General features: G+C 42.6%; 1 protein-coding gene across 3 annotated transcripts in view; it reads right to left on the bottom strand.

The window, feature by feature from the left end:
- The window catches only part of SLC6A6 (solute carrier family 6 member 6), a 48,918-nt gene extending 39,034 nt beyond the window's left edge, over positions 1-9,884 (bottom strand). Inside the window, exons 1-3 of one of the 3 annotated variants that reach the window (XM_026857357.1) lie at positions 9,846-9,865; positions 7,239-7,304; positions 2,820-2,876 (exon numbers count right to left, since the gene is read on the bottom strand). In XM_026857357.1, the coding sequence (XP_026713158.1) occupies positions 2,820-2,876; positions 7,239-7,293 (112 nt within the window). In that variant the 5' untranslated portion in view covers positions 7,294-7,304; positions 9,846-9,865. Of the gene's footprint in view, positions 1-2,819; positions 2,877-7,238; positions 7,305-9,845 lie in introns of all 3 variants that reach the window. The other 2 variants (XM_026857358.1, XM_026857359.1) reach the window with 2 other exon arrangements.
- Between the last annotated feature and the right edge of the window lie 4,119 nt (positions 9,885-14,003).

Genomic DNA, 14,003 nt, shown 5'->3' with positions numbered 1-14,003 from the left:
AGTATCTGCAGCCCTATCTTGATACCAGTGTCAATCCCACAGCCTACAGGTACTTGTTTTTCTGTTGGTTTTTGCAGGTGAGCATCCCCAAATATAGCAGGACAATATATGAACAGCCTGAGTATTTTTCTCCATCTCTTATCTTTTCAAACAAACACCAGCTGATGGTTTTCATTGCAGGTTGCTTTTATAGTCCTAGCTTGACTACTGTAAACTTAACCTACTCCTGTTGACCAGTTCAGAGACGCAGTTCATAAAGCTCAACAGTTGAGGATCTTTCTTAGTGCAATTTCAACTAAGTGCACATGCTTACACTAGATACCAATGTGGCACATTAACCTTTAATATCCAAAGCTGTTTTCATCATGACTAAAATTGTTTTTCATTACTTTTTTTTGTGTGTGTGTGTGTGTGTGCAAAGCTAATTACAGACAGGTGGGAAACTGTTTGCAGTTCCAACATCAGATGGGTACGTGACAAACATCTGAGATAGCCATAAAAACATTCTGTATGTAAACTAATGGTAGAAAGTGAGAGAACTTTAGGTTTACTTTTCTGGATTTTTGTAAGGAAGTGACATGTGTACAACAGATACATGAACTTCTGATAGTTTTGCAGAAGAAGGAAACTAGGTGATTCAAAATCAGATTCCTCCTGTGAATGTTATTTATTAAATTTCACTTGTCATGTATAGCTTGTGTACTGCAGGAAGAGTGGAGGAGAAGGGACCTTCAATCCTCCCAGTCAACACTATCTTCTGCTACTATATTCCCTCTACATGGCGCAACAACTTTTTCACATGTGAAAGAGCAACCCTCTACACCATGTGAGGAGGATCTGTATGAGGAGAAAGAATTGACGTGGTTACAGGAGAGGGAGGGCAGCAATCACTAGAAAAAGTACACGAAAGCATGTCTGTCCTGTTAAATACCAATTTTAGAATCATGACTTGCATAACAAGGGACAAAAAACCACTTTTGGCTGCTCACATTTAGTCTTCCTTCAAGCCACTACGGTAGCCCTATTCGTAAACTTTACTTTTGATTGAGCATGATGGAAAATAAGGTGTTTGCATAAGCAATATACTTCTTGCTGATAAAGGAGAGATATGAAGAAATATCACCTTATTTTGGTGGACTGGAAAGAGCAACCCTACAAAACTAGTCCTGTATTTCTTTTTCCTAACAATTGGAAGCGTCTTTTTTTTTTTTTTTTTTAATAGCTAGATTGTTGTTGAAAATTCACTAGACTGATATGGTGAAACTCTGCATGGTTTTGCTTTCTTTAGGCAAAATTAAAATAACATTCTGACAAAGGATGGGTTTTGGCTAGCACATGGGCCAACCCATGAAAATATGCTACTCTACAGAGTTTGCAGACGCCCCTCTGCACGTCCGAAGCTCTTTGGCAGACAGCTGCAGGGCTGGGAAGGCATTTAGCTGAGGAGCAGATGCTCTGTGCAGCATTAACTCCCTCACGTGGTTACAGCCGCATGAGGAAACCAGCACGTAACAGCAGAGTGAGGGCAGTTGGTGACTCACTAAATCCTAAATACCCCAAAGCTCGCTTCAAGGCTGCTAGAGAAGGGGATTTGTAACTGAAAGGGAAAAAAGATGATGTTTACTTTTTTAATATCATCCTGATATAATTATGCATCCAGCTCTTCAACTGATGACTTTGGTTGGCACTTCATGAAGACCTGAAGAGATCTCAAGTGAAATACTGGTAAAAATTCTAACTAATTTCAAATTTCACCTACTAATCTCATCTGAGGTTACCATTTACATCTTGATTTTGATCCTACATGAGGATAGCTACTGTAACTTCATTGTCCTTCAGGAGGTCGTTCCTGTTCTATGCTGGTAGGAATAAGAGTGACTCCAACAGGGAGTGAGGAGTTAACAACACACACAGCACCCCGGCTGAATCAGAACAGGAACCAGGTATTAAGCAGAACCATAAAATAATTTAGGTTAGAAGGGATTTCTGGAGGTCACACAGCCCAGCCTCTTGCTCAAAGAAGGGCCAAAATCAAAATCAGACTGGGTTCCTGATGGCCTTATCTGGTCAAGCTCTGAAAACTCCAAGAGTGGAGACTACAATCTCTGTGCAACTCATCTCACTGCTTCACTCCTCTCAAGGTGAACATTTTTTCCTTGAAATCAACCTGAATTTCCCTACTGGACAAAGAAAGAAGATGAGGAGGTAAAAGGAGAAGAGGATTAACAGAAAATGACAAGACAATAACAAATGGAAGGTTCAATCTTCATATTCTGATACTGCACACACACAATACAAGCAGTCGGAAAGGAAAAGATAACAGAGGGTGTGTGCAGTGAGTGACAAATGGGTAAGCTCCAGGTTAAGTACAAAATAAGCAACAGTCCCTGGTGGCAGCATATCAGACGATACTCATTTTATTGTCAAGAGTAAAAACATATTCCTTTAAGAAAAACAAACAAAAAACCCTACTGAATGTTACAATGCATGCCAAGCAATTATTGCTTTTCACAATGTGTCCTGTGACTCACTGTGCCACAATAAATTGGCATATGGTGCTCATTCGGGGCATGTAACTCACACATCCGCAACAGCTCTAAAGAGCTAATAGTTACTTGGACTGTAGTTAATTTGGGGGGGTTTTAATTTCCCCATGGCAATGCAATAAATGTCATGCTTATTATTGGTTTTTTTTTTTTTAAATAATGGTTTTAGTGGCAGGCAAGTGTCATTAATGCCTGAAATCTCTTGTATGCTAGGGAAATCAATTCAGACAGTGTCTGGCATGCGAAAGCACATAAATAATTGGTAAATACTACCTGTGGTCTTCTGGGTCCAGATTTGCCTGATGCCAAGAGCAATCAACTCCTTTTTGGCTGCAAAGGATAGGAGGGCACTCAATACCTTGCAGAAGGCACTCAGTACCTGGCAAAAATCAAGCTTTCTGTGTGCCAGCACCCCATGAAAGAGCAAACCCTGAAGCACGTATGACAAAAATGATTCTCTTCTCTTACAAGGGAAGGCAACCTCCTCGAGAGACACAGAGCCAGATCTCAATAAGATGCCGAATATTCTCCCTGCCTGGCAAAGGTGCACTTCCTGTGGTTACCTCGCTTAAAAACCAGCCCTAACTCTCATATTGAAGGAGACAAAAAAAATAACAAAGCATCTGTCTTTCAGTGAGAAAATCTGGAAAACTGGAAATCCATTTTTTATCATTAAGACATCAGAGATGCTTAAAAACAGAGATCTGAGTAGTGGCAGAAGAAACTGTGTGTGATTACAAGAAAATTCTTCTCCTGTAATCTAGACCACTCAAAAGAGCCCAGGCTAAACCATGACCTGTGAGTAACCAAGAGTTACTCACAAGTACTCACAAGAGTCAAACCTGTGAGTACCACCAAGATGAAATGGCTTCAGAGTGCGAATGGAGCTTTCCATCATACCAAGATGATATAAGGGGGAAAAAAAATTATATAGGCAAGGTCTACCTAACAATTGTGTACATTTGACACAAGTCCACTGCGGCCAGTGCTAGTCATGAGCAAAAGTGAATCAGTAAGATAGAAATGGACCGCTGGGATTTTGCCCACGTAGGGCCTCAGCGCTACAGCCGAAGGGCCACAGGTTTCAAGGTCAGCAGGACCGACTCCTGAAAAAGGGGGCCTGGCTTTGATACTGTGTACACAACAATAAAGCAATAGCAATGCTACTGGAATCAACAAAGCTACGCTGGAGTAAATCACTTGAGAATTAGATCCTGAATTTGTGTGTCTTTGGAGCTAGTTTCACAGGTATTAAACAACACTAACCTCTCGAAATGTAACTTGGAAAGAAAAACATAAACAAGCATCTCAGCCTACAGCTCTATTGCTCCCTGATCCCCAAGGAGGCAATTATTCCCTCGGTGGTGTTCTGTATGGGCCAGATACAGTGACTGCCAACACAAATATTTTGCTCCTGGGTTTTTGCTTTATAAAATGTAAATTTGGACTGTGTGGCCTCGGGTGTTTTCTTCAACTTTTAACACAACAGGTTTCAAATGGTCATCAGGGAATATGATCATGGCCTTAGCATGCACGACAAGGGTGAATAATGACCTGCTCTGCCTATTTCCTCACCTGGAATCTCCTGAACTGTTTAATCGTGTGGAAGACAGTTGAAACTGTGGCTGAACAAAGACTGTCAGGGTCTGACCTACATTTTTTTATTGTTATTCTGTAGATTCTTTGCTAGTGCTCACAAAATATTATCCATCTCCTTAGAAATATCTTTGATTTATTAACATGTTTGCTACATCTCGCTCACCTACCTTCCTCTAGGAATGTACTTGAGAAAGTGCAAATGTACATAAAAATTAAGTAGAGCTCAGACCTTTTTCCAATCAAAAGTTGTATTCATCTATGCAGAAATGTCAAAGTCTTCATCTCACCCAAGGAGATTTAGGGAATAACCACCTTCTCCTCAACGCAAAGACCCTCCCTCCAGAGAAGAAAATGCTGCCTTTGTCCAGATCCCATACGCTTCTTCTCTTGTTGGTTAATTCATGACAGTGTTAGCTAGATTTTTCATTATGGGGTATTATTTGTAGCTTCTGCTGTTTTCATGCAGCAGCTGTAATAAACAAGTGCGATTTATGTTCCTTTTCAAATTGCTTGAAATAATTAGTGCTGTTAAATTTAGACTGTGAAGGAACCTACTGATTTCTCCATTTTTAAAAATAAATATAGAAGCTACAAAGCATTCTACCACCACCAGTCAGGCTTGGGCCAGAACAGTATGCACTCCATATACTATCCAAAATGTGTTTTAGATGAGGAAATAATCTAAGTTCTCCAAACAACCTTTTAAAAGTAAATGATGGTTGTGCTGAATTGTTTTAACAACTGCACTGCACGTTATTCTTCTCTAACCTAAACTCAGACAGGACTTCTTTTTATTCCTGTTTGGGTACAGATGGGCACCCTGGTAAGCTCAACGGGAAGCAGGACCAAAACTGAGACTCAGATCCAGATCAGAATTTTGCAGCCGACTTTCTAGCTTGATGATTTATACTGCATCCAACTATTATAAAAGCCCTGACCTATGTCAGGCATTCAAATGCCAAACTCGGAGCTTGTGGTTTGTTCTCATCTCTGCATCATTTACTTTTTCCACTCATTCCCCCTCAACCACAGCTTGCTGTATTGACAGTCCAGATACTTATTTAAAATAAGTAAACACGATGCCCTCTCCAACCCAATTTGGCCATTTCACAGCTACTGCTGCATTTCAGAGCCTGATTCAACAAACCTGCTTCATGACAGCACTGAACAAACATCTTCTAAAAAGCTTTCCACTCATGGGTTTATTTGTTTGGAAAGTTTTGTGATCCGACAGTCTTACAGTATTTTTCTTGGTGTAGGTGCCACCGTCCCGGCAGTCCAGGTTTCCTCATTGCAATGGGAAAGATAAGATGAAATACCAGGGGGCCATGACAGAACTTAGCCTCAATGGTTCTACAAGAGGGGACTGCTGTCGAGCAGATGTTCAGCTGACGACAACCCCAGAAGAGGTGAGGAAGAGATGATCTGCTGTGGGAAAGACCACATTGTGCCATGCATAGAAGGGATACAGCAACAATACACTAACAAAGAAGGGTACAAAATGAAGACAAGGAAAAGTCTAAACCTGTCAGTTTTTACATTATGAACTTTTATAATTAGAGGAGGGAAAAGTTAGGGGAGGTATGCAAACAAGTATGATGGAGCTGGGAAAGGAGTCTGGAGTAATGTGCAGAGGACAGTTGTAGTAGGTATCGAAATAAGTACTAAGTACTTCTTTGTTCTACATATGATAAAACAGTAACAACTTCTACATAAATGATAAAATCCCAGGGCATTTAAATAAAGACATAGACATACTGTCTTAAATAATTCCTGGGTAAAAAAAATAAGTAGCACACAATGGGATGGGGATTTAGGAAGTAAAAAGCCCTAAACATCTCAGGAAAGCAGTGACATTGCCTGAGGAGCAGCTAGCTGCAAAGCTGTGAATCCAAGAAAGACCTAAAGGTGACTGCAGGTAAGATTAGCCAAGTAATAACAGTTTCTCTGTGTGATGCTACTGAGTGATGCAGGAGAAGGGTCAAAAGCTAAGCTATTTCTGGATGTGTACATACGAAGGGACGATATGGAAATCTAAAGCATAATGCTCTATCAAAACAACCACAGTGGATATAGCAAGAGCTATTCAAGTCTCCACAGATTAGCAAGGAGATAGAAAAAGTAAAGGAAATACAAATAAGGACAATAAAAATGATCTAAGGAGAGAGTAAGAGAGCTAAATTAATATGGTCTATAAATGAGAAGACTCTTGGGCTGCGATCCAGCTATAAATACCTTCAAGGTACTGTGTGTAGAGGAAGGTAATTAATCTAGCTCAAAAGACAGTAGGACAAGAAGCAATTACTTGAATTTAGGAATGGAAAAATTCAGGATGTAGGGTAAGAAAAAGTTACTTGAAGAGACACATCTGCTCAACAGGGCAGACTCCCAAGGTGGTAGCCAAGGCACACTTACTGTATGCAACTGAGTCACAGCTTTCTACAGTCCAAAGAGATCACCACAGACCAACTTATGGATCTTAGTGTCTCTCTCTCTGGGTTATCTGAAAGACTTGCTCCTCTGTTTAAAAAAACAAAACTCACACCCAAACCTATATATCCCTGTAGTGACAAGACATCCACACCAGAGCTCAGAAATAGGGGTGTGCAGCACTCCGATGTGCAACGCAGGTAACGGCAAACCTCTCTAACTCTCTTTGGCTAGGGGTGCCCAACACCTAGTGGGGTGTCCAACACGAGTCTGCTGGGTGCCAGGCAGGACAGTGTCAGCAAGACAAAAACTGCTGCCCCAGTCAGCAGAGTACCTCAACACCGAGGTCGAAGGCTGAAGTGGGAACTTCTGATACTCATGGTCTTCCCCAGCCTTGTGTTAAGAGATCCTGCACGGAAGCTTTCAATGTCACTGCATAAACTGTATCCTTTGATTTATGATTAGCTGAAAACCAACACTAGCAATATTTAACGATCTCAGGTGCTCTAAAATACACTTGCATTAATAAAATAAAACCCCCAAAACATTTGCAACAGGCCTTACAATTTTCAATGACAAATGGGTGTACACAAATGTGAGGAATATAAAACCCAAGTACCATTATACCCCCCCTTAAACATATCCCATCCCGACTGCACTCACCAATCGGGACTTCTGTCCCCTCCTCAATGTAGATGGGCAGTGGTGATTCCTCCATAGGATGAGGCACTGATGGAAAGTAATGAATTGTGGTAGTATTTGTCGCAAAGTGACTACAATCAGATGGTCCCTTTCTTATCATTACAACTACATATGGCTGGTTACTGTCACAAAGGGTCCTTTCTCAAAGTGGTCACCTCCTGTCACAGTGAGCGGTCCAAGTCACAGTCCTGAGGGGTTAATCCCCACCGAGCATTCACCGCCACAGGAGTCAACCCCCTCTGAATGGGGCCTGGGAGAGGTCCCTGTCCTGGATGTTCATGATCCTGCCGCTTTGCTATGGCCTCACTATTCCCATTCCTGGAGTTTAACTCTCCTTTGGAAACTCACACAGTTGAAGAAGCCAAGGGGAGCCAATGCACAGACAGGCACAAATAGAGTTATCGAGTCAAAGTTGTAAAATTTCATGCACAGAACCAGAAGAGAGAGGCTCTGATGCTCAAAGCTTGCCGTTAGCCGTTGAAAAGCCACAGCAGGTGATGGAAGGCTGCACCGTAAATGGCCTCTGCCACTGTAAATGACCACAAACTTTTCATTATTCATTCATTTTATAGGTACTGTACTTAGGAAGCTCCCGATTACTTGTTTGTCATACTGAAATCTCCAGACAAAACTCTTCAGATCTGTGCTACAAGCTTATTCTTGCAGTTTCCAGACACCATACAGTCACTGCTGCAGGGTTCATCTGTTCGGGTTCTTCTCTATTTGGGAGCTTCTTTCCCTAAAGGTGGTTTTGTTGCACTGTTTCCCATTTAAAATCTCTGGGAAGCATGTGCTTCACAGGCTTTTCAAGACGTCTGAATGAAATAATAATGAGCTACAAATGTTGAAAATGGTCATAATCAAAAGCCCTCTGGATTTTTTTCCTTCTCCATTACCTTTTAAAAATGATGAGGTACCTTCTCAAAGATACAAACTCTTAAGCTAGTCTCAGCTAGGATTCCAGCTGCAGGGAAGGAGGATTCTTTAATCCTTTGTGGGGTATCCTTCACCTACTACTGGCTTTTTCTTTTTTTTGTTTGAAAGATTGTCTTATGATATCCATAAAACCAGCCAAAGAACACTTGTGGTTTAAAGCTATTATATAAAGCGTCTTAGAACATTTCTGCTAGCAACACAACCAGAATAAAGAGTGTTTTCAACAGATGCTTGACTAGCAACGGGCTTAATATAAACCCCACACTGGTGCTTTGCGGGATGCAAAGAGCTGCCAGTTCCCTGCCTTTACCTAAGCCCACCCCTCGCTCACGTGGAAGATGAAGGGAAGCAGAGGGGAGAGGAAAAGCAGAACACGGTTGCCTACAGAACTACCGAACAAGCCACAGAATTCATGTTCTACCGGGGCGCCTTGCGCAAGCCACTTTTATCTAGAAGCTGAACTAACTAACATTCCAGCTCAACAATAAGCAAAAAACCATTTGTTACCACACGGCGTTTTGCTACATATTAACCAGCAGTTGCTACGCAAGCGACATGGAGTGCTGCAATTCCAAGATATATGTTATTTAAAAAAAAAAAAAAAAAAAAAAAATATTGACTTATGGGAAATCAGCCTGAGGTGAGCGCTCGTGGGCTTGCCATGCCACTGGACGTAGTACATGCTTGGAAGTTATGCAAAGCGGGTCCTGCATTGGGAACAATGCAGTCGTTTTCCTTGCTAAGCTAATTCTGCATTAAGGGAATGAGGGTTTTCATCTACGCAGCCCCTTAAACCATTAAATCAGATTTATTTACTAGGAAGAAATACCAGAGCAGAGCTTCCTATATGACTCAAAAGAGTTTTCAAATCTGAGATGTGCAAGCAAACCCGGTCACTAGGTGGTGTGGAAAAATAAAACCCTGTTGTATTTTTATGACATGCGGCTTTCTTAGTCCCATGAAGAATACTGTACCGGGCTCACCCCGACCGAGCAGTCAGGCTGGAGCCAAATGCTTTCACAAAACATTTGCAACAGTATTCACCAACGGCTGGTGGCATCTACTCTGATTTTAATGGGTATCACCATAGGTTGTAGAAAAGGCCTGAAATACCTACAGGCTATTTGAGGCCAAATACGCGTACACGCGCTCTCTCTTACCCACACGTATCCATGCACACGCTAGTACACATGCACACACAAATGGCTCTATAGGCAGAACTTGGATTTTGTAGGATCCAAGGCAGAGAAGCTGACTCTTGTCACAGGGTGTGGGAATCGAGGGCTCTGGGGTGCTAAAACGAGCTCTCCCTTACGGGTCTCATCTGCTTTGGGCAAATCACTTGAACATTATCCCTCCAGGATTTACACACCAACTTTACGGGCACGTTGCTTAAATGTCTGCAAAGTGCTTTGCAATGGTTTCTAAATTCTGCAGTGATATGCACAGAAGAACTGCACAGATAGATTTAAGATAACAGTTGCTGAGCATTATTACTGTATAACTACAACCTATTTTTACATGCTCTATTCTTGGTTTCTATAAACAGATGGTAAATGTTCAGTATTTGAACGTTTTAATGAGCTTTATAACTCTTTTGTAATTTCATAAAAAGGTATAAATAACACTTACATGAAGTAGAGGCTCTCCTGAATGGATTTTCTCTTCCTGTTTGGAAATAAAAAGAGAAAAAGAAAAGGCAAAAAAAATATTTTAAAAGAAAAAAATGGGTCTAGCAAGATAGGTCAGACATGTTTCAATGTTATCATGCATAGTGTTTTCTGAATTTCATCAGTCTGAACTTGTATTTGAAGGAACATCAAGACACTGAATGTAGTACCAATGCCAAAACAGGAGATCATTTCTCGCTTCTTTCATCCCATGTGAAACATCACAGAAAATCTGATTCCATCCATGTCAAGAGCAAGGAAATTACACTGCAGCAGTGAAAGAAAATGCAAATGCCATGTGATCTGAAGCAAAAAAAGGAAGAACTTTTAACTATGTTCCAGCTCACTGATAACCTTGCGGCTTGACGTACGGGTTGCTCTCCTACCTACACCAACACCCAAAAGCAGGGCACTCCTGCTGTGTTTTGGCCCAGGGTATTCGTTTTTCCATGCCAGTGCTCAAACGCCGACTGCATTCAAAGCCAGGTCAGGCAGCCACGGCAGCGAAGGCGTTCTTGGAGGCTGTGACCATTCTGGGTGACAAGAGAACCACAACAGGAAACCCAGTAACTGCTAAAATTCATGAGCCTTCCCAGCAGCCCATGGGTTTTAACAGCCACCCTCCTGCAGCCACGTGCCTCCTGCCCAAAGCTCGCTTGGCAAGATGTGGATCTGATTCACGCTCCCCTTCCACCAACGCAGCTGGTGGCTTTGGTAGATGCTCTTGGAGCAGGGTTTAGGGTGGGCACTCAGCAGCTTTTTGAAGGTCTAAATCTAGACACATTGAAAGAAAAGACAGAGACTTCTAGAAATACGGAAGATGCTGTAGGACACCAGCCACAGTTTCTGAGTCACAGGTTGGCAGCATGGCAGCCCTTCCAGTGGCTGGTTTTGGGGAAAAAAAAGGACAATGAAGAGTGGCAGTTTCACTTAATTTCTACCACATTATCTTATATCAATATTAGCTACTCCGTAAGCAATTAAAGGGTATTGCCTAGAGTTTACATGCCTCGGGATGATACTCATCGAGCACAAATCAATTAAATCCATGGCACTACAACAGCTGAGCATTCAAGTAAATATGCATGTATGGAAGAAATTCAACAAATATTAAATCACTGCACTTTCACCCTCATGCTTTTTCTTCCAAATGCCAAGGACTCGATCCCGCAAGCCACCCCCCCAGAGTTACATTAGAATAAACTCTAGTTCTGTGCCTGGAGCACTTAAGAGAACTGGGCTCAGGATTACTTTAAAAAACATAACCCTGATCCATTCTGGTCACGTAAATTAAGTCAGTGATGAGAAGTCAAAGGCACTAATCCTACTGGGTAATCTATTCAAAGCTGCACTTCTTAAATGATCTACAATTTATTAGTATGACCAATCAAATAAGCATTACTTGTAAAAAGGCTTTAACTACCATGGCTTTCCTGTCCGTTTTTATGTGTTGTAACGTGGTTAAATTTTAAAGAAACAAATCAGCATAATCTTTTCAGAGTCGTTTGCCAGCATGATTAGGAGTCTGGGTAGGGCACCAGTGCAAAGACTCCTCTCACTGGTGGACCTGGCAACAGTGCTACTGGGGCACTGGGGCAATGTTGACCCATTGCCACTAAAGGGCATTCGAAAACCTAGAAGGGGCAGAATTAAAATAAATGGGATTTGCTGCAGAGTCTTGAGGTGCAGTGATGAAAATTCTGGGAGCATCACTGCCTAGGAAGCATGGCAGCCTGCTGAAAGGCTCGTGCCTGGGAGTCTCTTTGGAAACACCCACCCCACGGGACCTGGCTGGAGGCCATTAAGATGTAGCTCAGTCTTGGTTAGGCAGAGTATCGATTTCAGGAAAATTCACTGAAATATTTGCAATGATTAGCTGTAAGACAAGATCCTCACCGAGGCTTTACAAACAGAACTGCGCTCAGACACGGGAGGTTTCCCGAGCACCCTGCAGAGAGACTAAGCCAATCCAAAGTGTCTTCTTGTTCTTCCAAGGCAATGCTGCACCTCTTTTGATACAGCATTTCACACAGACTGAAGCCTCCTGCCACAGCCCCAACATTTCACCCCTAACATTTAAGAAACCTCCAGGCATCCCACCCAAAAGCTACAAATTAGGGACTACCAACAAAGGGTAGTATGCCAAATTTTGCCCCTGGTTACAGCAAAGTCAAGTAAAATAAAAAATTAGTAGCGTTTGAAGGATTCCAAATTTCTACTGGCTTCTAGACCAAGATCTCTAAACAAACAGACAAAAACCCCAGGATTTTGATCTAGCACCCCCAAGCATGGAAACACCTTCTCGGTACCTCCAAATACCACTGTGCCATCTGCAATCTCCTGCTTTTTGCAAAGTGTGGCAAAATAACCCTAACGCCACACAGTGAAAGATGCGGGTTAATAAATGACAACAAGAAGCAGCCTTTCCTCTCTCGGTCAGGCTGCAGGCAGGGGTCTGGGTGTCCCGGCCCCCTCCCTGCCCAGCACCGGGAGGGACCCCACGGGGAGGGAAAGGTGTCTGTCGCCCTCCTGTGGGTGCAACCTCAAAGCAGCCCAAACCCCGAGAGAGGTGGGAAGGGGAAGAACCAGAGAGAAGCTGAGGTGCAGGCAAATAAAGAGAAAAAAAAAAAAAAAAAAAAAAAAAAAAAAAAGCAAAAAACAACAAACATGCAAAGCAGAGAAGAGACAGTTGAAGAGGAAACACAAAGATGCTATCTCTGAAAGTGCCAAAAATAAAGTTTCCAGGGTCAGTTAAACCAGGGCAACAAAGACATCCTCCTGCCACACTCGTGCTTCAGCCTCGACTGACTCTGGGCGAGGGACACAGTCATGCTGCTGGCTGCCTCAACTGCTCACACATTCTGCCTTAAAAAAACCGCAACAACCTTCAGGGGAGTCTTTCCGTAATACTCGTGCAAAGGTAGGCAATGCCAAAAAGCACTCAGCTCACCCAAATACAGACCCAGAGGTAAATACCCGGCTGTCGAAAACCATCAGGGTTTTCACCAAAGCCTCTCCCCTCCAAATTCCACAGCAGCAGGTTTTAATGGGCTGATTTACCCTCAAACCTAAAACCAGAAAATTTAAACCTGTAGCACCTGTCATCTGAGCCCCAAATTACACAGCCGATGACACGGCCCCAGATCAGGGCTGCCTCACTTTTTTGCTAGTCCAAAACTCGAAACATTGACATGCAAGCAATTAAAAAAAAAAAAAAAAAAAGCAGTTACCAAAATAGCACTATCAACGTAACCAGCTCCTCTCGGCACATTTTCTTAATGCCTTTCCCAATACGGTTAAAAAAATGGGAACTAACCAAAAAACTCCATCTTTACACCTTGGCACAAACAGTGCTGGAATACGTGTGGGGCTGTATTTCTTCATGTTTTTCTGGATCCTCTCCCACTACTTTTTTTTTTCCACCGGTGCTTTCCTTTAAACAGAGCTCTTATTAAACAGCAGAAATCAGCTTTTACAATTTCTAAATACAAAGTTTTGCCACTCTCGAAGCTGCCTAAGGAAAACACAGCTTGCCTTCCATTTCATAAATAACACATACTCTGCACATTTCTTAGCCTGTGTGAAATAAATTCTTCCATGTTCTTATATGGAAACCTTAGCAAGTCCTCCCACATGCCGCCTGTTACAATATCAGGCAGAGATGGGCATTCATTATCTCAAAGCCAGTGGGTGAATTTTAGATCCAAGTTACCCCGAGACGAACCCAGAATTATCGCCCCTTCGCACCGCGCTGAGCTCGGTAACCTGCCCTGGGCAGTCCCTGCCTCTTATTTCCAAGCCCCAATCACAACTTTGATTCCAGCACGCCAGGGATCAACAACATCAGAGGAAAACGAGGGGAATAAAAAGGAAGAAGCAGCAGCCGTATTACCCACCAGGTAGGCCCATTAGCATCAGATGGAGCACTGCCTGTACCAGCCTCTTACTTGAGGTTAGCGCACGGCAGCCAGCAAAAATACAGCGGGGAGGGGTGGGGAGGCGAGAGAAAAAGGGCAAAAATAACCGGGGAGAGAAGCGCAGATGTGCTGGAAGGCCGCCAGCAAGTGGGTAATTGCTGCAAACTGTTATCGCGAAAAAAAGTTCACGCAAGGTGGTGGGG

This window comes from Athene cunicularia, assembly GCF_003259725.1.
Source record: "Athene cunicularia isolate RWA chromosome 12 unlocalized genomic scaffold, athCun1 chr12_part1, whole genome shotgun sequence".
Lineage (NCBI taxonomy): Eukaryota > Metazoa > Chordata > Aves > Strigiformes > Strigidae > Athene > Athene cunicularia.
Note: the sequence above shows the minus strand (reverse complement) of the source record. Positions and strands in the feature narration are given on the sequence as shown.